The sequence below is a fragment of the Vigna unguiculata genome, chromosome 1, assembly GCF_004118075.2.
Source record: "Vigna unguiculata cultivar IT97K-499-35 chromosome 1, ASM411807v1, whole genome shotgun sequence".
In the NCBI taxonomy this organism is placed as follows: Eukaryota; Viridiplantae; Streptophyta; class Magnoliopsida; order Fabales; family Fabaceae; genus Vigna; species Vigna unguiculata.
The window spans coordinates 17,860,780-17,886,855 of NC_040279.1; the positions used below are offsets into that span (position 1 = coordinate 17,860,780).

The 26,076-nt window shown below is 34.8% G+C and overlaps 1 protein-coding gene across 1 annotated transcript; it reads left to right on the forward strand.

Annotated features, from left to right (window-relative positions):
* The first annotated feature begins 264 nt into the window (after positions 1-264).
* On the forward strand, positions 265-26,010 carry LOC114192750 (protoporphyrinogen oxidase 2). Its single transcript, XM_028082552.1, has 18 exons — positions 265-420; positions 643-682; positions 1,283-1,418; positions 2,124-2,189; positions 2,445-2,495; positions 2,642-2,698; positions 11,473-11,549; positions 11,664-11,700; positions 12,501-12,566; positions 13,243-13,283; positions 15,427-15,559; positions 15,655-15,822; positions 24,160-24,234; positions 24,513-24,636; positions 24,726-24,834; positions 25,068-25,142; positions 25,224-25,330; positions 25,715-26,010. The coding sequence occupies exons 1-18, from the start codon at positions 390-392 to the stop codon at positions 25,819-25,821; spliced, it is 1,500 nt and encodes a 499-aa protein (XP_027938353.1). The 5' UTR covers positions 265-389; the 3' UTR covers positions 25,822-26,010.
* Positions 26,011-26,076: the final 66 nt, after the last annotated feature.

Genomic DNA, 26,076 nt, shown 5'->3' on the forward strand with positions numbered 1-26,076 from the left:
TTTTGAATTTTTATTAAAATTATTTCTTATACTATGTACATCATCATTAAAATACATTATTACTAAAATAAAAATAATATAAATAATAATATATAAAATATTTATTAATAATATCATTTAAATATGTTTTAATTTAATAAATTAATACGAAAAACACAAAGAGAAACAAGTGCTTAAGTGCAGTTTCAAACTATTTTATTGTAAAGCGAGACTACCAGAACCCGCATTACTGCTACAGCAAATAATCAAAGTAATAGTAATAATAATAAGGATAAAAGAAAAGAAAACATGAAACAAAGGGATGAAATCGTTTTGATCATATTTTCTCAGCTCTCACAATCTCACACCCACCAAACCCCAAGCTCCGCCCGCACATTGTGAAAGAGAGTATGAGTTCCTCTGCAACAGACGATAACCCAAGTAAGCTATCTTATTTCTCTTATTTATCTCCGTTTTGGTTATAATCATAATTACCATTGCGGGAAATTTAAGTTTAAATATTTGTCTATAGTTTCGTATTCAGTTGAGTTGCCAATTCTTAAACCAGACAAAAATCAGAGAATGTGTACTAATTTAGTGTAAAATGTGTTTTAGGTTCCTTAGATTTTTCAAAACCTTGACTTGGTACTTTTGGGTCTGCAGGGTCCGTAAAAAGAGTTGCTGTTATTGGTGCTGGGGTAAGGTGAGGTCACTTCTTGATGTTATCAATTCAGTTCTTCTTACATATTTTTCAGAAATGCCAGTGATACATTTTTTATATTTATTATTATATGAAATTCACCTTAAAATAGCGTGTTGAAGAGACTGTGTCCAAATGTGTATTTAAAAGTGTGTTGCTAGCTAGACTTTGTCCTTGTTTGTATTTTCTTTTTCTCTATATATTATTTGGTTGCTGCCGAATGCTGATACTTGAATTTATTTATTTAATTTCGTCTGATTGGAAGTATGAATTGTTATTGTTGTCTTGGCTGGATTTAAGTTTACCTTGCCTATCATGTGCTGGGAAATTTTTGAATTCCATCAACGATGGTTTTATGTTGAATTGAAGCAGTGTGTGAGGAAAAGAATTTTAATGGAATAATGAAATGATGTTATTTCTTGTTGTTTCATTGTGCTATATGGCTGAAATAGGATGATTGATTGTATTTTATGGTCTATTGTATTTGACGATGGCATGAGGTGCCTGCATCCTCCATGATAAAGTTTTTAATCACTGGTGTATTTGACATTTTAAATATTCATGACGATAAAGTCTCGCTAACTTTTGTATGGTGGTATCAAGTGGGCTTGCTGCCGCTTACAAACTGAAATCACATGGTCTGGATGTCACTGTATTTGAAGCTGAAGGAAGAGCTGGAGGGAGGTTGAGAAGTGTTTCTCGGGATGGTCTTATTTGGGATGAGGGAGCAAATACAATGGTAAGTTTATCATGGATGTGCTATTTTAAAGAGATCTTCAAATTGGAGGAGGAGAATTTGTAATTTAGTCTTGGAAAATTTTCTAATCACCCTTCTGGTGTTTTTTCTATTTTCAACGTTGTTACAAGAATACCATTTTGTTACACAACCTACCCGAGGTTTGGTTAGAGTGAAAAATAAATTCTGTAAGTTTTAGCATCCTTGTTGAGATATTTTAAGAAGTTTTAGAATTGAATCATGTTGCTTTTAATTCTGTATATTGGTTGTATCTTGATTATATTATTAGCATATCAATCTCAATCTTAGGGATTTGTTTCCTCGAATAGGCAATTCTTATTCCAAATTTATCTAATCAATGTATGTATATATATCAAATGTATGTAATGAGAGTGAATGATAGAGAAATTATTTTCTTTGAAACTTGAGAATCCTAAAAGTGACTTGACCAAGTTTACAAGTTACTCATCCACATGGTTTTAAGGCACTTGCTTCTCACATGAACTTTGAGAAGTTGAGGCTAACCATATTTAATGTTTTCAATATAACAAACATTTTGCAGTGTTATGTGTTACACATAAATTTCATATATAAAAGTTGAAAATGACTTAAGTATCATGGGCTTATATTTAAATTTCCCTTTATTCAATATATGCTTATAGTAAAAGTTCTTATTATTGATGTTGAGGTTTTGTTCATCTAGTGCAGACTGAAAGTGAAATTGAGGTTAAAGGTCTTATTGATGCTCTTGGACTTCAAGAAAAGCAGCAATTTGTAAGGATTTTTAGCTTAGAAAACGGAATGTCTAAGAATATCTTTTCCCGATTTTGTAAAGCAATTTTCTTTCATTTATCTTCCACAGTTAACCACTTTATAATATTTTTGAGTCGCCAGAGCTTTAGTTTGTTGAACTGTAATCTCCATTTTATTGTTTTACTTGGAAATTTAAGACTATTGGTGATAGGTCTATTCACAGTTTAAATATTTGTTATAGTTGTGATTAAGATTGAGATTTATTTACTGTCACAGCCATTATCCCAGCATAAGCGCTATATTGTGAAAAATGGGGCACCAGTGCTGGTATATACTATAACTTTTGTCTTTTTCTAAAATATTGGTTTTTGTTTTTCTATTTCAAATTATTTGAACTTTTTGATTGGGTTTTCATGTTTTGCAGCTCTATTTGTCTCATAATAATTATAGAATATGGTAACTTTTGATATCAGGTACCAACAAATCCTGCTGCACTACTGAAGAGTAAACTACTTTCTGCACAATCAAAGGTTTCTTTCTCTCATGTCCAAGGATCTTCCAGCTTATTGATATTTCAAATTTTTTCATTCCATTAAATGCTTTTCTATTTCATTAATGATACTTACAACTGCTTACCCTCAAAATCATAGATTTATGGTATTAGAGATATGAGTTAATTATGCTAGAGATATGAGCAAAAGAGCTTAAGAGATTGATTATCTCTCAACTGATCTTTATTATTTATAAAAGAAAATTATATTAGGAATATCTTACTAAGTAATGCCAACAACTCATAGGTACAACATATAATAGTTTTCCAATAATACATATTCTAACACTCTCTCTCAAGCTGGAGCATACAAATTGTATGTATCAAGCTTGGAAAAAAAAATTCAATCCAAGGTCATTTCTTTGAGAAACTACAATGCCTTCCTTCGATTGAGCCACTTGAATGAGTAGAAAGTATTTGAGACTTCTAAGATCTTTGGTCTGAAAATGATTACATAAGCGTTCCTTTAGTTGCGAGATTCTAGTATCATCATTTTTTGTAATAACTATGTCATCAACACACAATTAAGTAATCTCATTTTCCAGGCAAGGTATTATAGTAAAAAATTGAAAGGTATGCTTCATTGCGTTTCATTCCAAAAGTTTGAAAAATATGACTGAATTTTCCAAACTAAGAACGAGGAGATTTTTTGAGACCATAGCAAGACCGATGTAACTTGCAAACCAAGCCATACTCCCCTTGAGCAACAAAACAAGGAGGTTTCTCCATATAAATCTCCACTTCTAGGTCACCATGAAGGAAATCATTTTTTATATCTAATTGATGGAGAGACCAATGACATATTCCATGACAAAGAAGAGATGCACAATAGTCATTTTGGCTACGATAGAAAACGTATCACCATAATCATGGCCATAAGTCTAAGGATATCCTTTGGCCACCAATCTAGCTTTAAGGCCTCAACTTCACCATATCACCCAACTTTAATGGTGTAAACCCAATGACAACCAACAACTTTCTGTCCAGGTGGAAGAGGAACTAAGTCTCATGTATCATTATGTTCAAGAGCTTGCATCCAGGATGATCAAAAGCCTCTTTCACATTTTTAGGAATGGTAATGAAAGCAAGGTTGTCAAACTCGAGAGTTTACGTAAACTTGTGAGAGTCCAGTAAACTCGAACAGTAAACTTGTAAGAGTTTATTTCAACATAAAAAAAAAATTAATTTATATAAATAATATTCTAATTAAAATAAGTCCACAAAATGATATAACTTAAATGTACTTTAAATAAATAAGCTTATACAAATATTATAAAACATAAAACTTAAATGTTTAAAGTGTCTATATAATATTCTAATAATATATAATGGTCTAGTTTATTTTTTCACAACAAAATTAAAAAATAAACATATAAACATAAAAACAAAAAAACTATGCAGGGTCTAGAGTGAAAGCCTCTTTTTAAAAAATAAATAAGCAAATAGGACTGCTACAATGTGTAGAGTGAACAATTCTAAAAATAAAAAGTAAATAAGCAAACAGTGGTGTTACAGTGGCTTTAACAGGAGAAGTGAAATAATTTTCACTTATACAAACACAATATAGAGGGCGACGAGAAAGTGAGAGTACCCAATGAGCAAGGGAGACGTGACTGACGATAACGACGAAATAGTGGTCGACAACGAGTGTGATGGCCACAGAAAACAATGCGACAGTGACACGACCAAGAACGACGGTGAGATGATGGTCGATGGCGAGCGGAATGGCCACAAAGAGTGACGCAAGGGCACATGTTTATCCTCTAACCGACTTTGTTTTGGCTTCAAATTCGTTCCCTTTCGAACTCGCGAAATCTCTACAAACTCGCGGTTTAGAACAATTCTAGCGGTTTCACATTTGATTCTACCGATTTTAGTTCGAAAGCGAGTTTGCTTCCGAGTTGACTCGGAAGCCATGTCTAGGAATGTAAACTCGTTCGAGTTAACTCGTGAGTTTGATAACCATGAATGGAAGATTTACAGAAGATAAAATAACAAGAGGAAGGGGATAAGCGATGATTACTTAGAAAATTGTAATTGTAAATTGGATGAGGATTGCATGTAGAACGAGTACCTTTTCGAATGACAATAGGCCAATTGTAATCTCTGTTAGCAGGACAGATTGATGGTGAAGGACTTGATGAATAGAACTCACTGTTTGACATTTGACCAGTCATTGGAGTCGGTATTTGGGAAGTGAAAAGAGGAAGAGGAGATGGTTTGGGTGAATTGGGCTAATGAGAAGAATTTGAATTATTCGAAGACACTGGAATATTGTTAAGAGTAGGGTACACAAATGGCTCAACTAAAGGCTTCGAGAAGATTTGTTGGACATAATTAACATCTTATGAGGAGGAAGAGAATAAATGAGTTTCTTCAAGAAAGTTGACACTTGTAAACATGTAATCTTTTAGTGTTAAGTGAATAATATTGATACCTAGACTCAACATTGATTGTAACTGTTAGAAAAGTGGGCTTTAAGCCTAACTCAACCCCACAAAACCGGCTTGTAAGGTGAGGATTGCACCCACTTATATATTATGAATTGGCCTTATCTCTAGTCGATGTGAGACTTCCAATACATCCCTTCTCGCCGAGGATATTCATCTCGTGCGTGAGACTAAAAATTAGTGGGTGGTTCGTTAGTGGCTTGATAGTGGGTGGAATAGAATGTCTAAGAAATCTTGTTAGGATAGGGGGTGTGTTGGAAGTCTCACATCGACTAGAGATACGACCAATTCACAATATATAAGTGGGTGCAATCCTCACTCTACAATTCGGCTTTGTGGGGTTGATTTTTTCTTAAAACTCCACTTTTAGAAGACCATGCGAGACAAGTAGATCAATTTGTTGACCAACCTTTGATAAGATTGCCATCCATAACTACATCCTGAGTTGATTCACCAAGTTTTTGATTTTGTTCAATAGGTGTCTCTATTGGTTTGCATCCTAATTTAACAATTTTAGCAAATAAATCACTTGAGATTGAAAACAGAGAAATATATTTCTAGAGGGCCTAAAGGACCCTTCTCATGTTCATGTGTTTATATAGATTAAGAGCTGATACAATACGGAGATGGAAGGTTAAGGGACTGCCCTAGATTGCTAGCTACACAACTACAAGCAATAATTAGAGATAACCTAACACACTATTGCCTACTTTAGTCCCACTGACTACACTAACAAGTAGACTTAATAATTATTCCAACAAAATCCAACGCATACTTTTGTTGGGAGATGAAAATACTTTATGTATGGGAATGAGCAACTTCAATGGCCAAGAAATATTTCAATCTGCCTATCATCTACATAGACAATTAGTGCAATAACACCCCCTGTCCCCCTCATACTTAATAAACAATGTATGGTCACCTTGGCTTTCCTTGTGTTAGATATAGTTTGATATTATTAAGATATTGTTAGATATTGATAACCACAATATCAAACAATATCTTCTATTTAATCTTTTTATTTTCAGTTACTCTTTTTACTTGTACCTCTCTCTATTATAAATAGATTACCCTATGTGTGGTTTATACACAAGGGAGATTAATCTCAATCCCTATCTTCTTTATTCTCAACATAGTATCTAGAGCTTAAGGTTTTTTTTTTTCCGCTATCGCTGCCTCCGCCTCTGCCGCCACCGCCGCTGCTGCCACCGGAGCCGTTGGCGCCATTGTCGGCGCCGCCGCTGGAGTCGTCGCCGGAGCCGCCGCCGGAGCCGCTGCCGGGGCCGCCGCCGGAGCCGCCGCCGAAGTCGCCACCACCGTTGTCGTCGCCGGAGTGTTAGTTCCGACCGGCGACCATACAGTTTTGATCATCCCTCACGCGCCATTCGAAGCCGCATTCGAAGCCGCGTGTCTTCCAGTTCCTCTATGGCGTCTTCCGCTGCCTCTTTCAGTTCTGAACTCTCTTCTGTTTCATCCGATGTACTTGTTATGTACAACAAATTTCTCAAATGGTATAAGGATCAACAGTTTTCTAGTTCCACTGCATCTGTTGCTCACACAGGTACATCTTTTGTTGGTCTGACTCATTCTTCTTCTCCTGGTCCTTGGGTTTTTGATTCAGGAGCCACTGATCATATTACTGGTAACAAATCTTTGTTCTCTTCTTTATCCTCTACTAATCCTTTACCTTCTGTTACACTGGCTGATGGTTCTAGAGTCTCATCTCATGGTGTTGGCACTGTTAAACTTTTTCCTTCTTTAACCATTGATAATGTTCTTTATGTCCCTGGGTCTTCTTTTAACCTGTTGTCCATCAGTCGCCTAACTCGTTCTCTTGATTGTGTTGTTTCTTTTACCAACAATTCTGTCTGTTTACAGGATCGGAGTTCGAAACAGGTGATTGGCACAGGATATGAGTCTCATGGTCTTTATCATCTCCGTCCCTCTACACACATTGGTGCAGTTATGGAGTCTCCCTCTCTTATTCATGCTCAGTTTGGTCATCCAAGCCTTGCCAAGTTACAACAGCTTGTCCCTGCCTTGTCCAAGTTGTCTCGTTTGGATTGTGAGTCGTGTCAATTAGGCAAGCATACTCGTACTTCTTTTCCTCGTAGTGTCACACGTGATGCTTCGTCCCTTTTTGCCTTGGTTCACTCTGACATTTGGGGTCCTAGCCGCGTTAAGTCTACTTTAGGTTTTCAATACTTTGTTACTTTCATTGATGATTACTCCAGATGCACTTGGTTATTTCTAATGAAACATCGTTCGAAATTATTTCATATCTTTCAATCTTTTTTTAATGAAATTAAAACTCAATTCGGTGTTTCTATTAGAGTTTTGCGTAGTGATAATGGCCGTGAATATCTTTCTCATTCTTTCAAACAATTTATGGCTTCTCACGGCATTCTGCATCAAACTTCTTGTGCTTATACCCCTCAACAAAATGGTGTAGCTGAACGTAAAAATAGACATCTTATAGAAACCACTCGCACTCTTTTAATTCATGGCGAGGTTCCTGAACATTTCTGGGGTGATGCCATTCTTACTGCCTGTTATCTCATTAATCGTATGCCTTCTTCGGTTTTAAAGAATAACATACCTCACTCCATTTTATTCCCTCATGAACCTCTTCATCCCTTACCTTTAAGAGTTTTCGGGTCTACATGTTTTGTTCATAATTTTAGTCCTGGTCTTGACAAGCTTTCTCCTAGATCACATAAGTGTGTTTTCTTAGGGTTTACAAGATCACAAAGAGGATACAAATGTTTTTCTCCTTTTCTTAACTGTTATTTTGTGTCTGCAGATGTCACCTTTAATGAGTTCTCCCTTTATTTTAAGAGTCAATCTTCACCTCTGACTCCATCCAATCCTGACAACTCTTCTAATACCTTTAATGTTCCTATTGTTTGTGACCCTCTTACTGTGTCTTCTTCACCCTCGGTTCCTATCTTCTTTATTCTCAAAACCTTGTAACCCATGGTCTTCATTACAGTCGCAAACTTGCCAAATCACACTCTAGGAGAATGCTTCAATCCATAGAGTGCCTTCCTTAGTTTACCCACCTTTCCCTCCTCGGCTTTAAGCCTCGATGGGACCTCCATGTATATTTCTTCATCAAGACTGCTATGCAAAAAGGCATTTGTGACATTAAATTGGCTCAAACTCCTTCCATAGATAGTTGCTAGAGGCAATAAAATTCTAACAATGTTCACTTTTGCAATAGGTGCAAAAGTTTCAAGATACTCAATCCCATTTGTTTGAGTATACCCCTTAGCTACTAACCTTGTCTTATGCCTTTCTAATGTCCCATCTGCCTTGTATTTAACAGTAAATACCCACCTATATCCAACAAGATTTTTTCCTTTAAGTAGATCCAGCAACTCCCAAGTTTTGTTCATTTCTAAAGCAACCATTTCAAGCTTCATAGCATTTTTCTAGTCCTTACTATTCATTGTCTTATTCACTATTTTTGGAATAATGATAGTATTTAGATAACCCAGAAAGCTTTAGTGATTACTGGATAGTTTGTCATAAGATACAAAGTGTGACAATGGGTACATTTACTTTTGAGTACATGCTCTAACACCTCTCGCTATTGCTATTGGACGTTCCTAAACTTCAATGGTTCCCATATTCCATTCTCCCTAAATGACAGGTATTTCGGGTATTGGTTTAAATTCATGGACTTCAGACAATTGAATAATAGACCTTTGTGACTATAATTGTAGTGGATGGATAACACTCTGAGTTTGTTTTCCAATAATCTTTGGGCTTTTCAAAAGAGGAGAGTGAATAGGAGAAGGAATAGTATTGGACTTAGTAGATGGTGAAGTATTAGACTCAAGAGATGGTGGAGTATTAATGGTACTTAATTTCTTAAAAGTGACGATTTCTATCACGAATGAATTATCCTTATCTTCAATGCATGAGCTTTAAGGTTGAAAATATTGTGCATTTTCATCAAAGGTGACATCATGAGACACAAGGAATCGTGTTGTTGGAGGGTGGTAACATTTGTATCCCTTTTGAGTAGGTGAGTAACCAATAAATATGCACTTAATAGCTCGAGGATTAAGTTTCCCCCTATGATTAGGATGAACATGCACAAAGGACACATAGCCAAAGAATCGAGGTGCAAGATGATTTGTTGTCTAAGTCTAGGAAAAATTTGGAAGGCAGATGACTGACCAATTTTTATGGAGAAGAGAGATTTGAGTTACATTTATTAGATGCTCAATTTTTCATTCTGCAAACCCTATATTATTGTCGGGTGTTTGTACAAGAAGATTCATGAATTATCCCTTGTTCATTGAAGAAAGAGGACAATGTTTGGTTGAAAAAATCTTTGACATTATCTAAACAGACTCTTTTAATGTTTGATTATTAACCATTTAGATAAAGATTTTGAAAACAAGGCTCACTTCACTTTTTTTATTCAAAAGAAATACCCATGAAATTCTAGTGTAATCGTCAATGAATATGACAAGCCAATGAGCCCGAGATAGATTAGGAATACTAGAGGGTCCTCACACATTACTATGTATTAATGCAAAGGGAACAATCATTCTATTATTACTAGAGGGAAAATCAACATGCTTGTGCTTCGCAAATTGTTAGTATACTTTAGTTACCTATAGTTGGCTTGTATGCGTCATTTTGTGTTGTACAACTTCTAGTGCATCTCTTTTATTTTCTTTTACAACTGTCAAGTGTATAGCAGCTACATCTGTCAATGTATGACAGTTGTCAGTTACAGACATGTATAATAAACCAACTCTCATATGATTCAATGTGTGATGTAATAAAATACATTCAGTTCATTCTCTCTGTTTTCTCTGTTCACGTTATTCAAGACAAATTCACAAGTATCACCATGAGACATTTGTTTATCAACTTTTTGAAATAAATTAGGAAACATAATTTCTAGGGTACTGAATGATGGATGATGTAAACGAAGGTGGTATAACCAGATTTTTTCTATGTTGGAAAGATTTGTTTCTGACATAAAAGGCAAAGGAATTTGACTCTTAGTGGTATGCATCCTTTTAACATTCTCTATAAGGTAGAGCCAATTGTCGTCCTTAGCAAGTTGAATCACCCTCCCATTCCCTAATACATATGCTAGAAATACAAGTTTTCAATTGTTTCTTATTGTTGTATCTCTTCACTATAAATAAAAAATACTCATTTGTAACTGACATGAAATTCATTATATTCCTTCGTGCTCTCTTCACAACATGGTACAAGAGGGGTGCTATCCTCCTTCCTTTTTCACTAATCCTTTCAACATGTGTGCTTTTCAAAGCAAAGTATATTTTCAAAGTATTAAATAGTGTTGTCCTCCTTGACCTATATTACCACTAATCCTTTCAAAATGTGTGTTTTTCAAAACGAAGTATATTAAATTATTAAATTCCAAATATTCCATGATGTATGAAATGGTGTACGGAGTCTGTGATGGATTTTTGACATTATTAGCATACAATGTCAACAGCCAAATCTCATTGCTTTTGAAATAACAATTAGCTGAGAATTATGACTAGTTTTGTCTCAGCATATGTATATGTTTTTTCTTTTCTAGTTCTGTTTCACTTTTGTATTAGAGTGGGATCTTGAATGGTCCAATCTCCAAGCCAAAATGACATATTATGAGAGTTCTTATCACATTTCGGTGAGTCATTTTGTGTTGACACCAATTTGTTGTGGGGAAAAAAAGGCTTACAAGGCAACAGCCTACTCTTTTTTGCGCAAGAGTTAACTTGTATGAGTTATTGCTAAAATACTGAACAATTGTCCATGAGGAACTTCTAACCTTGCAGTTTTGCATATCCTACTAAATTTAGTAAGAGGTTGTTCACTCTAATTTGCACAAATTTGTATGAGTTTTTAATTCATGTCAAGGTTTCTACTAGTTTTTCTACTAAGAATATGGAAAATGAGAATTTCTTGAACTATTTGTACGTTAAAAATGTACTTTTCCTTGTTTTACTATGCTAAAACTTACTTGTTCATGAAATAGATCTTCTGCTAAGAATATCAAACATGGGAATCTGCCATTAGATGTACTCAACGAAGTTGATGGTCAAACTCTGAAACTAGAAAAAAAGTATTTTGGAATTTGGATTAATTTAATCATAAGGGAAAATGAGAGATTTTTTTTCATGCTGTTTGTTCCTTATCTTTTTCCTTTTTTTCTGGTACTGGTAGTGGTATTCATTACCCCTTCAAAATGTAGCCAACCAAACCTACTCGTTCATCCAGATTCAAGAGGATAACTTGTCCACTTAAATTTCTAAATTTGCAGATCCAGGTCATTTTTGAACCATTTTTGTGGAAAAGAAGTGTCTCCTCTAATGTGCGTGATGAAAATTCTGAGGAAAGGTTCAATAAACCTCAATTGATGGCATCCAAGTTCAAGAAAACTATACTCTGTTATGTTTTATGATATCGTAAGAAGTAATATCTGTAGCTTTTGTTCTGCTTTCTTTCTTGCAGTGTTAGAGGGTTCTTTCAACGTCATTTTGGGAAAGAGGTATAATCCACACTGCAATAGCCATCATTGATTGGCTGTTTTTCTTCTTGTGACTAACATGATATATACTTGCAAATTTCATACATCTTCAAGCATGATATTTTGGTCAAACTACAACTTGAAAAAGATTAAAATGAATGAGATAAGATTTTATTGAATTAATTTTTGAAACAGGATATCAACCTTTATACATAGAGAACTCTTGTCTTAAAGTAATGATTACTTTAAATTGAATGAAATTTAAAGTTATTGCTAAAATACCAACTTGAAAAAAATAAATTGAATGCGAAGATTTTATTAAATTAATTTTTGAAACATTACATCAGCTTATACTCTAACCTTAATGGAGCAATTACAAAAAGATCTCTAGAATCTTCAAACACCTTCTAACAGCACACTTGTAATTAATTACAATGTCCTATTTTAGCTTGTCAACTATATTTTCTCGTGCATCGGCAATACACTCACAGTCCCTCTATTTTTTTTTTTAGTTTGTTCAACTTCGTCTCTCTATTTTAAAAATGTTCATTGAGGTCCTCTAGTTGTCCAAATATATGTAATATAGTCCATTCTGCCTTTGTTTTCCACGCATTACTGTCGTATAAGACTAGGCTAATGTTGTTCGAAAGACAATCAAACAAAAAGAGGCACATTGAATTGGAGGATCACATTAAACATTTAAACACTAGTGATCAAGTTGAACAAATTAAAAGAAAGAGGGACCAAAAGAGTAATCTAACCTAATATTTATTGTGTGGATTGGAGTGTTATATGCCTTATTCTAACAAAACTATTTGAAGGTTGTGGACTATCTGATTGATCCTTTTGTTGGAGGCACCAGTGCAACAGATCCTGAATCACTTTCTGTGAGTTATTTCTCATAAATGAATTCATTTCTACATTATTTCATATTTCATGCCTTCAAGTTTGAATTTTGGTACAAAAAAGAAGTTTAATTTGATTGGATGATCATATAGGATAGTTAACTTTGGTTTTCGAAATGTAGTAACTACAGACTTGAAAGAACAGTAAGTCGCCTAGCTCTTCAAGGCCAACCATCTTCAATCCTATACCAAATTCTTCTTTCACATTCCCTGTCTTCCCCTTATATCTTACCGTGTTCCCTTTATTCCTCCCTTGCTTTCTTACTAACCACCTGCCTCTCCTACAAATTTGTTTTAGCCCAACTCCCCTTTCTGTCGGCTATTCAAATCATGCTTGATGTATTGGGTTTAACACTATGACCTATTAAGAGGATATGGGGAATATAGGCTGCTCAAACTAAGAGAAAGAGAAATCATACTGTTGTCCTACTGGCGATCAAACGCATGAACTGTATGATAGCATGTGTGCTATTGGTGTTGGGGTCAAAGACCCTAGTCATACCAAAATTTTAGATTGTTCTTATCTTGTAATTTTAACTAGTTTTCAAGGTAGGTAAATTCCCCCTGAAATCTTTTACAAGTCAGATAGCGTCAACAAATACTTTTAGTTGTCCTAACTTTTGTCTTTAAATTACCTGTTTTAATCTCTCTCCAACAGATGCGCCATTTTTTCCCAGAGCTGTGGAATTTGGAAAAGAGGTATTGCCTGTAACTTTCTTTTAGCACTCTTAGATTATTTTGTCTAATGCTCTCTGTTATAATTGTTGTGAATAGCATATTATTAGGATAAAGATTTTCTCAATATTTTTATTATAATTAGAAAAAAAAATTCAGAATCTTTCTATTCATTTCAGCATATTTTTATTTCCTTATTTTCAAGTATTTGATTATTACAAATGGAGACAATAAGAATGTAATTGGTGAGACTCTTATCAACAAAATAATTTTTTATTTCCTTACATAGTTCAAGTATTATAGAAATAAAGAACATATCCTATTCGATTAAGAATATCTAGACTATATATGTACTATTGGAACATATTTTTATTTGTTTCCGAATTATATCTTTATTATTATAGGATATCAAATCTTCTCTATTTATTTTGTTAATTCTTCTTTGTTACAACAAAAATAAAGTTTCCATATGTCTCAAAAACACGCTTTTTAAGCTTACTGACTCTTTCTTTCCTATAGTTTAACACAGTTTCATAGTCTTTTTCAAAACTCTGTTGCCCTAGTAGATTCATTATCTTTGTAGCATATGTTTTTTGGTGAACCTTTCTTCCATGTTTGCGTTCATTTTTTCCAGCATAGCCTCTGTAGAGTTTTCTAGTGAAGTTTCTGGTGCCCAATATTTTCTCTGCCACACATAGGGTTAGGATCACGCCACGCCAACTATCCAAATACCAATGCAAACCACCATCCATGGGCCCTCATGCATGACTGTTCTCTGGCTCTCCTTAAGTTATTTTATTATTAGTACTTTTTTCCAAATTTCAAGAAAAAAATGTCTTTAAATGTCTCATAAACCTCTAGAATAGATTCTCTCTCATTTTCTCACCATATTATTAGTATTGAGAGGATGGGCGGGTTTAACTACCACTTGGGTTTCTGAATTCGGGTTGTGGTGAAGTGGGTTGTGCTACAAATCCCATCTCTCTCCATTTACTGAATTTGTTCCTATAGAACGTGAATAGTAGATAAAGATTGATGCTCTCAACTATTTCATAAGAAAAATCATGGGGTCTAGAGACATCACAACTAAATTTGTAAATTCTACTAATTTGCTAACATATTCACCAAGCTAGGCACATGAGTTATATGCTCCAGCTTGAGGAGGAATATTATAATTACTAGGATATTTTTGTTTATTTTTGTATCATATCTTCATTATTAGAGGATATCAAGTCTCCTCTATTTATTGCATTGATTCATTTTTCTCAACATAAATAAAATATTCATGTTGTTTCAAAAACACACAATTTTAGTTCAATGTCTCTCTCTTTATTATAGTTTAACAGTTTGTATTTTTTTTAATTTATAATTTCAATCTGGTTGATATTTTACGTGATATATATGTTTAATATTCAGTGTGGAGGTCCATTTACTTCTCTCTGTTTGCAAATTAATTGATGTCTGATCTCTTATAGAATACAACTTGTAGTTATGATAATTTATTATAGATAAAAGAATTGTCTAAATATTTCCCACTACATGCTGATGAACATGGCACATCTATGTCAAAATTGACTTTGCTACAACGTTGCTATTTCAAGTAGATACCATTCCTTTTATATGTTGTAAAATTAAACTGACACTTGGGCTTATGCACTTGGGTAAGGGACTCTGCCATGACTAGTAGGTACAACATTTAGTCTAGTGATAAGCATTGGATTCAAAAGTTGTTTCTAAGGAAGTGTAGTTTAACCTCGCAATATGGGTTTGTAATTATAGATTATAATTTGGTCATATCTCTAATCAATGTTGGATATCCAAATATTTGTAGGTAGTCTGATAGTGTCCTAATAGTGAGTGATGTGATAGGCCCAACAAACATCACTAAGATAGACTCTAATACTATCTTAGGAAATGGATTTTAAGACTAACTTAACCTCACAAAATAGGCTAGCTTACAGGTTGTGGTTTGCATCCACTTATATACTATAACTTGACCATATTCTTAGTTGATATAGGATCTTCAACATTGTTGAACCATCACTCTTTAGACAACTGAGCATTCTGCTCTTTTCAAGTAAATTGGTGTAGGAGTTGTGGGGTAGTCTCCTTAGAAATGTAAGGTATAATATTTTTATAGTTCATGGTGGATATTCTATATTTTCAGGTTTGGTTCCGTTATTGCCGGGGCATTGCAATCTAAGTTTTTTGACAAAAAGGAAAGAACTGGAGAAAATAAGACTACACTAAAAAAGAACAAACACAAGCGTGGTTCATTTTCTTTCCAGGGTGGGATGCAGGTACTGAATTGTTGTACAAATATATCTCGTCTGAAGAATCTGGTGCTGTGTTTGATCTCCTTTGGCTGTTATCTTTATGATGTTATCCAGCACAGACACTAACAGATACACTGTGCCAAGAGCTTGGGAAAGAGAACCTCAAACTAAATTCAAAGGTTTTGACATTAGCTTATGGTCATGATGAAAGTTCCTCATCACCAAACTGGTCTATTACTTGTGTTTCTAACCAAAGCACTCAAGATATTGATGCAGTAATCATGACGGTTAGTGTGGCTGTCTTCCTTTATCCCTTTCCATTCTTTCACTAGATCTTAAGATGTAGCCACTGAAAGTTTTGCCTGAATATGTGAACATGAGTATATGACTAAAATTGAACCTAAGTAAGGCAAAGATTTGCATAATATGTGAGCTGGTGTTCATGTGAATGAAAGTTTGAAATCAGATAAAAAGTAGGATAAACTAAACAAAAGAACGTTTCGTAAAAAAGAGAAAAGGCAATATCGTTTCATTGCTATTCGTCTTGTCACAGCCATGAAAAGGTTGAACCAAATAAACAATTTTGTTCAATGGAAACTGTTAGATATAGTTTGATATTATTAAGATATTGTTAGATATTGATAACCACAATATCAAACAATATCTTCTATTTAATCTTTTTATTTTCAGTTACTCTTTTTACTTGTACCTCTCTCTATTATAAATAGATTACCCTATGTGTGGTTTATACACAAGGGAGATTAATCTCAATCCCTATTTTCTTTATTCTCAACATGGTATCTAGAGCTTAAGGTTATTTTCTTTTTTCCACTGTCGCTGCCTCCGTCTCTGCCGCCACCGCCGCTGCTGCCACCGGAGCCGTCGCCGGAGCCGTCGCCGGAGTCGCCACCACCGTCGCTGCCGAGTCGTCGTCGCCGGAGTGTTAGTTCCGACCGGCGACCATACAGTTTTGATCGTCCCTCACACGCCATTCAAAGCCGCGTCTCTTCCAGTTCCTCCATGGCGTCTTCCGCTGCCTTTTTCAGTTCTGAAATCTCTTCTGTTTCATCCGATATACTTGTTATGTACAACAAATTTCTCAAATGGTATAAGTATCAACAGTTTTCTAGTTCCACTGCATCTGTTGCTCACACAGGTACATCTTTTGTTGGTCTAACTCAATCTTCTTCTCCTGGTCCTTGGGTTTTTGATTCAGGAGCCACTGATCATATTATTGGTAACAAATCTTTGTTTTCTTCTTTATCCTCTACTAATCCTTTACCTTCTGTTACACTGGCTGATGGTTCTAGAGTCTCATCTCATGATGTTGGCACTGTTAAACTTTTTCCTTCTTTAACCATTGATAATGTTCTTTATGTCCCTGGGTCTCCTTTTAACCTGTTGTCCATCAGTCGCCTAACTCGTTCTCTTGATTGTGTTGTTTCTTTTACCAACAATTCTGTCTGTTTACAGGACCGGAGTTCGAAACAGGTGATTGGCACAGGATATGAGTCTCATGGTCTTTATCATCTCCGTCCTCTACACACATTGGTGCAGTTATGGAGTCTCCCTCTCTTATTCATGCTCAGTTAGGTCATCCAAGCCTTGCCAAGTTACAACAGCTTGTCCCTGCCTTGTCCAAGTTGTCTCATTTGGATTGTGAGTCTTGTCAATTAGGCAAGCATACTCGTACTTCTTTTCCTCGTAGTGTCACACGTGATGCTTCATCCCCTTTTGCCCTGGTTCATTCTGACATTTGGGGTCCTAGCCGCGTTAAGTCTACTTTAGGTTTTCAATACTTTGTTACTTTCATTGATGATTACTCCAGATGCACTTGGTTATTTCTAATGAAACATCGTTCGGAATTATTTCATATCTTTCAACCTTTTTTTAATGAAATTAAAACTCAGTTCGGTGTTTCTATTAGAGTTTTGCGTAGTGATAATGGCCGTGAATATCTTTCTCATTCTTTCAAACAATTTATGGCTTCTCACGGCATTCTGCATCAAACTTCTTGTGCTTATACCCCTCAACAAAATGGTATAGTTGAACGTAAAAATAGACATCTTATGGAAACCACTCGCACTCTTTTAATTCATGGCGAGGTTCCTGAACATTTCTGGGGTGATGCCATTCTTACTGCCTGTTATCTCATTAATCGTATGCCTTCTTCGGTTTTAAAGAATAACATACCTCACTCCATTTTATTCCCTCATGAACCTCTTCATCCCTTACCTTTAAGAGTTTTCGGATCTACATGTTTTGTTCATAATTTTAGTCCTGGTCTTGACAAGCTTTCTCTTCTAGATCACATAAGTGTGTTTTCTTAGGGTTTACAAGATCACAAAGAGGATACAAATGTTTTTCTCCTTTTCTTAACCGTTATTTTGTGTCTGCAGATGTCACCTTTAATGAGTTCTCCCTTTATTTTAAGAGTCAATCTTCACCTCTAAATCCATCCAATCCTGACAACTCTTGTAATACCTTTAATGTTCCTATTGTTTGTGACCATGGTTATCGAATTGAGATTCGTATCGTGAATCGTTTTGTGAATTTTTTTGAATCGTGAATCGAATCTTACTTTGAATCGTAAGATACATGATAAATAAAAAACATTAAAAATATCATATATTATAACTAAATCAAGATCTCCAATTTAAATGTTACATCTAAATTTTATTCTTTCATTCATCATCTCCAAGATCAATGTCACTTAGATCATCTTCTTCATCTAATATAACATTCTGTGGCAACTCATCTTCATCTTCTTCATCCTCTTCCTCAACTTCTTCAACCATCCCTTCAATTCCATTATCATTTGCTGGTGTAGTAGATTTTCCCTTTATGTTTAAGTTTCTTGGACCCCTCTTCCTTTTTTTGCTTGGAGCTCCCTCTTCAAGAGTAAAAGATTCATGTATATCCATCCATGAAACATCGTTTGGTAGACAAGGATCCTCTTTTTCAGTAATCCACTCATCATCTGATTCAATATCAGATAGACATATAGGATCATAAGTATCTCCTTTCTCTTCTCTAACCTTTTGTCTCATTTCAAGTTGAAGATTATATTTAACAAAGACAAGAGCATTTAATCTTTGTTGTTCCAAGCGGTTTCTTCTTTTGGTATGGACTTGATCAAATATGCTCCAGTTTCTTTCACAACCAGTAGCACTACAAGTGAGACTTAAAATTCTCATTGCTAGATTTTGCAACTCTTTACCTTTAACACCATAACTTTCCCACCAAAGAGCTGCAATGTCAAAACTAACATTTTTAATTGTGAAATTATGCTTTTAATAAAATCTTGAAAAAAAAAAAAATTATACCAGGTTGCTTCTTATCCCTAGTGTCAATTGCCATGCTTCTTCCAAATAATCCTTGGGCTTTCTTAAATCTATCAAGTTGTTGATCAAGTTGAAATCTAATCCTTCTATCAAGGATCATTTTTTCTATGGTCTCATACAAACCATATGAAACCTCTTCATCCGGATTGAAGTTTTTGTCATAATGAAATCTAATATAAAAAAGAAGTATAGTGTTATAGTTATGAAATTGTAATCTAAGAAAGTATAGTGTTAGTTACTTACTTAGGATTAAGGTAGTAAGCAGCAGCATGAAGAGGTCTATGTAACTGCAAATTCCAACGAGTATCAATTATTTTCCACACCTTTTTATAACGAGATTCTTCATTCTTGAAATTTGCAGCTATTTGCTCTTTAGCTCTATCCATAGCTTCATAAATATATGGCATTGCTGGTTTTGAGTCTCCATCCACAAGCCTTAGTATTTTTACAAGTGGAGTGACACACTTCAGGCAATATTGGATAGATTTCCAAAATCTAACATCAGATAAAACAATGCTCACTACTTGTTTACCTTCAGTCTTACTAGCATGTTTACTAGTTGTCCATGCTTCTGAAACAAACATACCTCGAAGAGCATTTTTCTGTTGTGCTATACACTGAAGGGTTAGAAAAGCAGTTGCAAATCTTGTGACTGCTGGTCGAGCTAATTCTTTTCCTTTAGAATATTTTCTATATAAATTTAGGACCCATGTGTGTCTATAAATGAAAGTTGTGACTTTTTTTGCATTTGCAATCGTATTGTAAAATACTGGAAGTTCACCAATGTCTTCAAGAATTAAGTCAAGACAATGAGCTGCACACGGAGACCAAAATAGTTTAGTTCTCTTCTCTTCTAACATCTTTCCTGCTGCCACAAAATTAGAAGCACCATCTGTCACAACTTGCACGACATTATCCTCCCCAATTTCTTCAATCACAGAATCTAACAATTCAAACATTTGTTTAGCATCCTTGATCACATTACTGGTATCAATAGATTTTAAGAACATTGTTCCGCTTGGACTATTAACTAAAAAGTTGGTAAGAGACCTCCCTTTTCCATCTGTCCAACCATCACACATCAAAGTACATCCCCATTTTTGCCATTCAACCTTATATTTCTCCAAACTAGCTTGGATATTGTCAACCGCTTTTTTCAGATAAGATACTCTAACTTCATGATAAGTTGGAGGCTTTAAACCCTTTCCATATTCCCCAACAGATTTCAACATTTGGGTAAATAAGGAGCTTCTTACCAAATTAAATGGCAAAGCATTCCCATATATGCAGTTGCAAATATCTTGAATCACCAACTCTCTATCTTTAAACATTTCATTTATGGTTGTCTGTTTTGCAACTCCTTGTTTCCCCTTCTTACTACATTGAATATTTGTTTCTTCAAAACAGTCTACCCGATTTGCTTCTTTTATTTTTTCTTTATCTTCTAATAACTTCAAAAACATTTCTCTAACATCATCAGGAACAGATGTACAAGCAATGACATTCTCCTTTGTTCCAGCAAGATGATGTTTCATTCTTGCTACACCACCCCAACAAGTATGTGAACAATATTTGCACTTAACTAAAAGTCTATGAGGAGGAACACTCTCACAATGATTCCATGTAATATCTATTTCTTTCTTTCTCTTTGTTTGAGACATACTCTTTCTAATTCTACATTCAGAATAAAAAAATATAAATTAACATTCAGAATAAAAAAAATATAAATTAACATTCAGAATAAAAAAAATATAAATTAACATTCAGAATAAAAAAAATTAAATTAACATTCAGAATAAAAAAATTTAAATTAACATTCAGAATAAAAAAAATTAAATTAACATTCAGAATAAAAAAATTTAAATTAACATTCAGAATAAAAAAAATATAAAAGGAACTATCAAAATATAAAGTATAAAACGTATACTTTATTTTAAAGATTAATTATGTTTTAGTAAACTATGAAAAAGAAACGTAAATTATGCTAAATTATTTTAAAGTATAAAACATATTTTATTTGAAAAAGAAAAAGAAACGTAGATTCTGATCTTTATGCTAAAAAGATGGAATTTAAACAAAAAAATAAAAACGTAAAGCAAGAGGTCACGTGTGAAGGTTTCCGAAAGTGAAATAAAAGGTTGATTTGATGTATATTAAATTAAATATTATTAAAATTAAAAATCTAGAAACTTCATAAAAAGCAGTATATGAAAAGCTAGCGGCAGAAAACATTTGGGCAAAAGACGTTTACGCGAAAAGCATTTGAGCAGAAAAAATTTTAGCAGAAAGCAAACCTGTTCAAAATGCTTTCGGGCTTTCTTCTTCACGCGGTGCTTTCTTCTTCACGGGCAGTCAGGTTTTTTATACTTTTTCTTTTCTCTTTCACTGCTTCTTCTTTTCTCTTTCACTGCTTCTTCTCCACCTTATGCATCTCATATTTCTTTCCCCTCTTAATTTATAACCAAATATCCTTCCAAATGTGACTCTTCAGTTTGGGTTTTTTCATTTTCGATGTGTATTGCATGTTGCGTGATGCTCATCCGGTGTGAGTAGCAGGTCTGACTAGCGTGTAGGTAGTGTGTCGTGAGATGTGTATTTTGAGAAATATTTTGGGGAAGTGTAAACGTGTCAGAATCGGCTGAAATGAAACTGAATCGGGAATCATACGATTCCTACACGATTCATCCGATTCAGAATACGATTCAAGTCAAAAAACGATTCATCTACTGATACGTTTCGTTGGACCAAAATTTTGAACCGTATCGCGATACGAATCGTACGATTCTAACTACCATGTTTGTGACCCTCTTACTGTGTCTTCTTCACCCTCGGTTCCTGCTCCACAGTCACCTGCTCCTCCACCACCTCTTCAGGTTTATAGTCGCCGTAATCAATCACAACCACCACCATGTGACTCCACTCCAGTGCCAACTACTCTGTCTCCTCCGGCTCTGACACCTGAGTCTGACCTTCCCATTGCCCTCCGAAAAGGTATGCGTTCTACCCGTAATCCCTCTCCCCATTATATTGCTTTGAGTTATCATCGCTTGTCATTACCTTTTTATACATGTCTTTCCTCTCTTTCTTCTGTGACCATTCCAAAAACTGTCCGTGACGCTTTAGCCCATCCTGGTTGGCGTCAGGCCATGGCAGATGAATTAAGTGCTCTTCATAATAGTGGAACTTGGGAACTGGTCCCGTTGCTGTCTGGGAAATCTGTTGTTGGTTGCAGGTGGGTGTTTGCTATCAAAGTTGGACCTGATGGTACTATTGATCGCCTCAAAGCTCGTCTTGTAGCCAAAGGTTATACTCAAATTTTTGGGTTGGATTATGGAGATACTTTTTCCCCCGTGGCAAAGATGGCTTCTGTTCGTTTATTTATCGCCATGGCTGCTCTTAAACAATGGCCTCTTTATCAACTGGATGTTAAGAATGCTTTCCTCAATGGTGATTTGCAAGAGGAAATCTATATGGAGCAACCTCCTGGGTTTGTTGCTCAGGGGGAGTCTTCTGGGATGGTATGTCGTCTTCGCAAATCACTATATGGCCTAAAACAATCTCCTAGGGCCTGGTTTGGAAAGTTTAGCAATGTTGTTCAACAATTTGGTATGACTCGGTGTGAAACAGATCATTCTGTTTTTTATCAACACTTGAGTGCTGGATGTGTTTACTTGATAGTATATGTTGATGACATCGTTCTTACAGGGAGTAACAACCATGGCATCTCTCAGTTGAAACAACATATCTGTCACCATTTTCAGACCAAAGATCTTGGCAAACTCAGATATTTCTTGGGTATTGAGGTGGCACAGTCCAATGATGGTATTGTTATATCTCAAAGAAAGTATGCCATGGATATTCTGGAGGAAACTGGATTGATGAGTTCAAAGTCTGTTGATACACCCATGGATCCCAATACTAAACTTCTACCAAATCAGGGGGAGCCTATATCTGATCCTGAGCAGTATAGAGGATTGGTTGGGAAATTGAATTATCTTACCGTTACTCGTCCTGACATTTCCTTTGCAGTCAGTGTGGTAAGCCAATTTCTTAATTCTCCATGTGAAGATCATTGGAATGCAGTCATTCACATCTTGAAGTATATTAAAAAATCTCCTGGAAAAGGATTGTTATATGGTTCTAATAACCATACAAGAGTTGTTTGCTATTCAGATGCTGATTGGGCAGGATCTCCTTCTGATAGAAGATCTACATCTGGGTATTGTGTCTCCATTGGTGGTAACTTGATCTCGTGGAAAAGTAAGAAACAGAGTGTTGTAGCAAGATCCAGTGCAGAAGCAGAATATAGAGCTATGGCCTCAGCTGCCTGTGAACTTGTTTGGCTCAAGCAATTGCTTCAAGAGTTACAATTTGGAGATATTACTCAAATGACACTTGTGTGTGACAATCAGGCTGCCCTTCATATTAGCTCTAATCTTGTCTTTCATGAGAGGACCAAACACATTGAGATTGATTGTCATTTTGTTCGGGAAAAGGTTATGTCTGGAGACATCAAGACTGAGTTTGTTAACTCAAGTGGTCAGTTAGCAGATATTTTTACGAAGTCTTTATGGGGGCCTAGAATTGATTATATTTGTAACAAGTTTGGCACATACGATTTGTATGCTCCAGCTTGAGGGGGAGTGTTAGATATAGTTTGATATTATTAAGATATTGTTAGATATTGATAACCACAATATCAAACAATATCTTCTATTTAATCTTTTTATTTTCAGTTACTCTTTTTACTTGTACCTCTCTCTATTATAAATAGATTACCCTATGTGTGGTTTATACACAAGGGAGATTAATTTCAATCCCTATTTTCTTTATTCTCAACAGAAACCTTCAAGTTCTTGCAATTAATTATTAAGTGGTATCGCTATTTATCTGAATGCATCTTTGTTTGTAATGTACTAATTTCTGTAGATCAATGCTAATGTCACCTGGTATTTCTTGTTGCTCAAAATTAATTATAAATATAATTTAAGTGAACTCTGACTTATAATATGTTACAATTGTGCTACAATCTCTGTTGATGGAAAGCAGGGTCGTAGATTTATTCTTACAAATTTGCTATTTGTAATCTACTAATTTATTCAGAAGTTGGGGTATTTTGCAACATTATTTTCCTTTTCTAAAGGTGTGATATGATTCTTTTGTTGTGTTAATTTCTGAAGTTTTATTTCGAAGCTTACACTTTTCTTCAGTGAAACATATATCACGATGTTAGTTACTAATACCAACAACTTCTGATTGTTTTGTGTGATAATAATATAGGCTCCTCTATGTAATATCAAGGATATCAAGATTACAAAAAGGAGCAGTCCCTTTCCACTTAGTTTTCTTCCCGAGGTATTACCATTTCAACTTGACTTGGAGTTTGATTATTTACTTCAAAATTTATTTGTTTGCAAATATAAGGCCCATGCTAAGGCCTAAGTGCACCATTAATAAGGATGTAAAAGGGGTTGTCAAAGCAAAGCTATAGCCACGTAAAATTAGTTTGTTTGTGAATCTTAAAGGTTATCTTGCTTATCTTTTACGGGACATCAAATAAATAAACCGAATTAATAGTTTTACATTCTATTAGTTATTGTTTTTAAAACAGCATCTCACAACCCCTGTTGCAGATAAGCTATGTGCCAATCTCTGTCATGATTACTGCCTTCAGAAAGGAGAATGTAAAGAGACCTTTGGAGGGTTTTGGAGTTCTTGTTCCTTCTAAAGAGAGACAAAATGGTTTAAAAACACTTGGTAACGTTTCCATGTGTCTATGGTTGAAAATATCTAAATTAGGTCATAACTATTTTTTGATGTAACTGCTAAAGTATCTTTGTCAACAGGTACGCTTTTTTCCTCTATGATGTTTCCAGATCGTGCACCTAGTGATTTTTATCTCTATACCACTTTCGTTGGCGGAACCCAAAACAGGGAACTGGCTCAAGCTTCAACGTACTTTTACTGTAGTTGTAATCATATATTTTACTGACCAGAATCATGAGTATACCTTGTCAATCCTTTTCGACCAATTTTTATCTTCAACTCCTATTCAATAAATTATATTAACTTAGCAGTGACAATAGATATATTGGTATAGTAATACATGTCAAAAACCGTATATAGTCTCCTGTTGACTTGTCTTTTTTTTATATCTTTCTAATTGTTAGTTTGCTTGTTTACTGTAGTGATGAACTTCAAAAAATTGTTACTTCTGACCTGAGAAAGTTGTTGGGAGCAGAGGGGGAACCAACATTTGTTAAGTATGTCTTCAGTTTATTTTCATTAATTTTCTTTTATATTATATTTTATCCTTGTAAGTTCTAAATAATGCTCAATGACAGTCATTTTTACTGGAGTAAAGGCTTTCCTTTGTATGGACGTAACTATGGGTCAGTTCTTGAAGCAATTGATAAGATAGAAAAAGATCTTCCTGGATTTTTCTTTGCAGGTAACTGATTGGATCTTTTCCTTCTAAAATTCCATTTGAAGTCTGGTGAAGCCACTTGTGCATTCGTGTTAAGTCGCAAATGCTAATGTTATGTGCCAACCTTTTTATGCATTCATGTAGATATAATATTATACGGAATAGGTTAAGAACATACACATAGCATTAGTTTTTAATGCCCATCTGAGTAAAACAACAGCTTAATTAAGTGCTTATTGAATGAGTATTTGTCATGTAAAATGGAAGTTGTTCTGAAGAACTTAGCAATAATTGTAAGTTCTTGCAAACATTTACCCAAGATCTTGTCATAACAGTAGACAAATAAACTGCAATAAGCTCTTTCAAATGCACCCTAAATTCTTAAGCCAACAATGATGAACTTCGTAGGTAACTTCAAAGGAGGACTCTCAGTTGGCAAATCAATTGCCTCAGGTTGGCAAGCAGCTGATCTTGTGATATCCTATCTCAACTCTGCTTCAGACAAGAGTGCCTGACCAATGATATACAGTGGATGTGGGAGATGGGAAGGTTGTACTTTCTATTTATCAAATTTGTTTAATTAACATATTATTTCGGCATTTGTAAACAATGTAAAAATTATTACCTGTTGCACAATGCTACAGTCCCCATTTCATTTGGTAAAAGGAAGTTCATTAAATGTTTAAAATGCAGATATTATAGCAGAACCAATCTTTCTTCTAACATCCAACTGTACAAACTAAGCCTCTAGGTGATCGTAGATATATTCG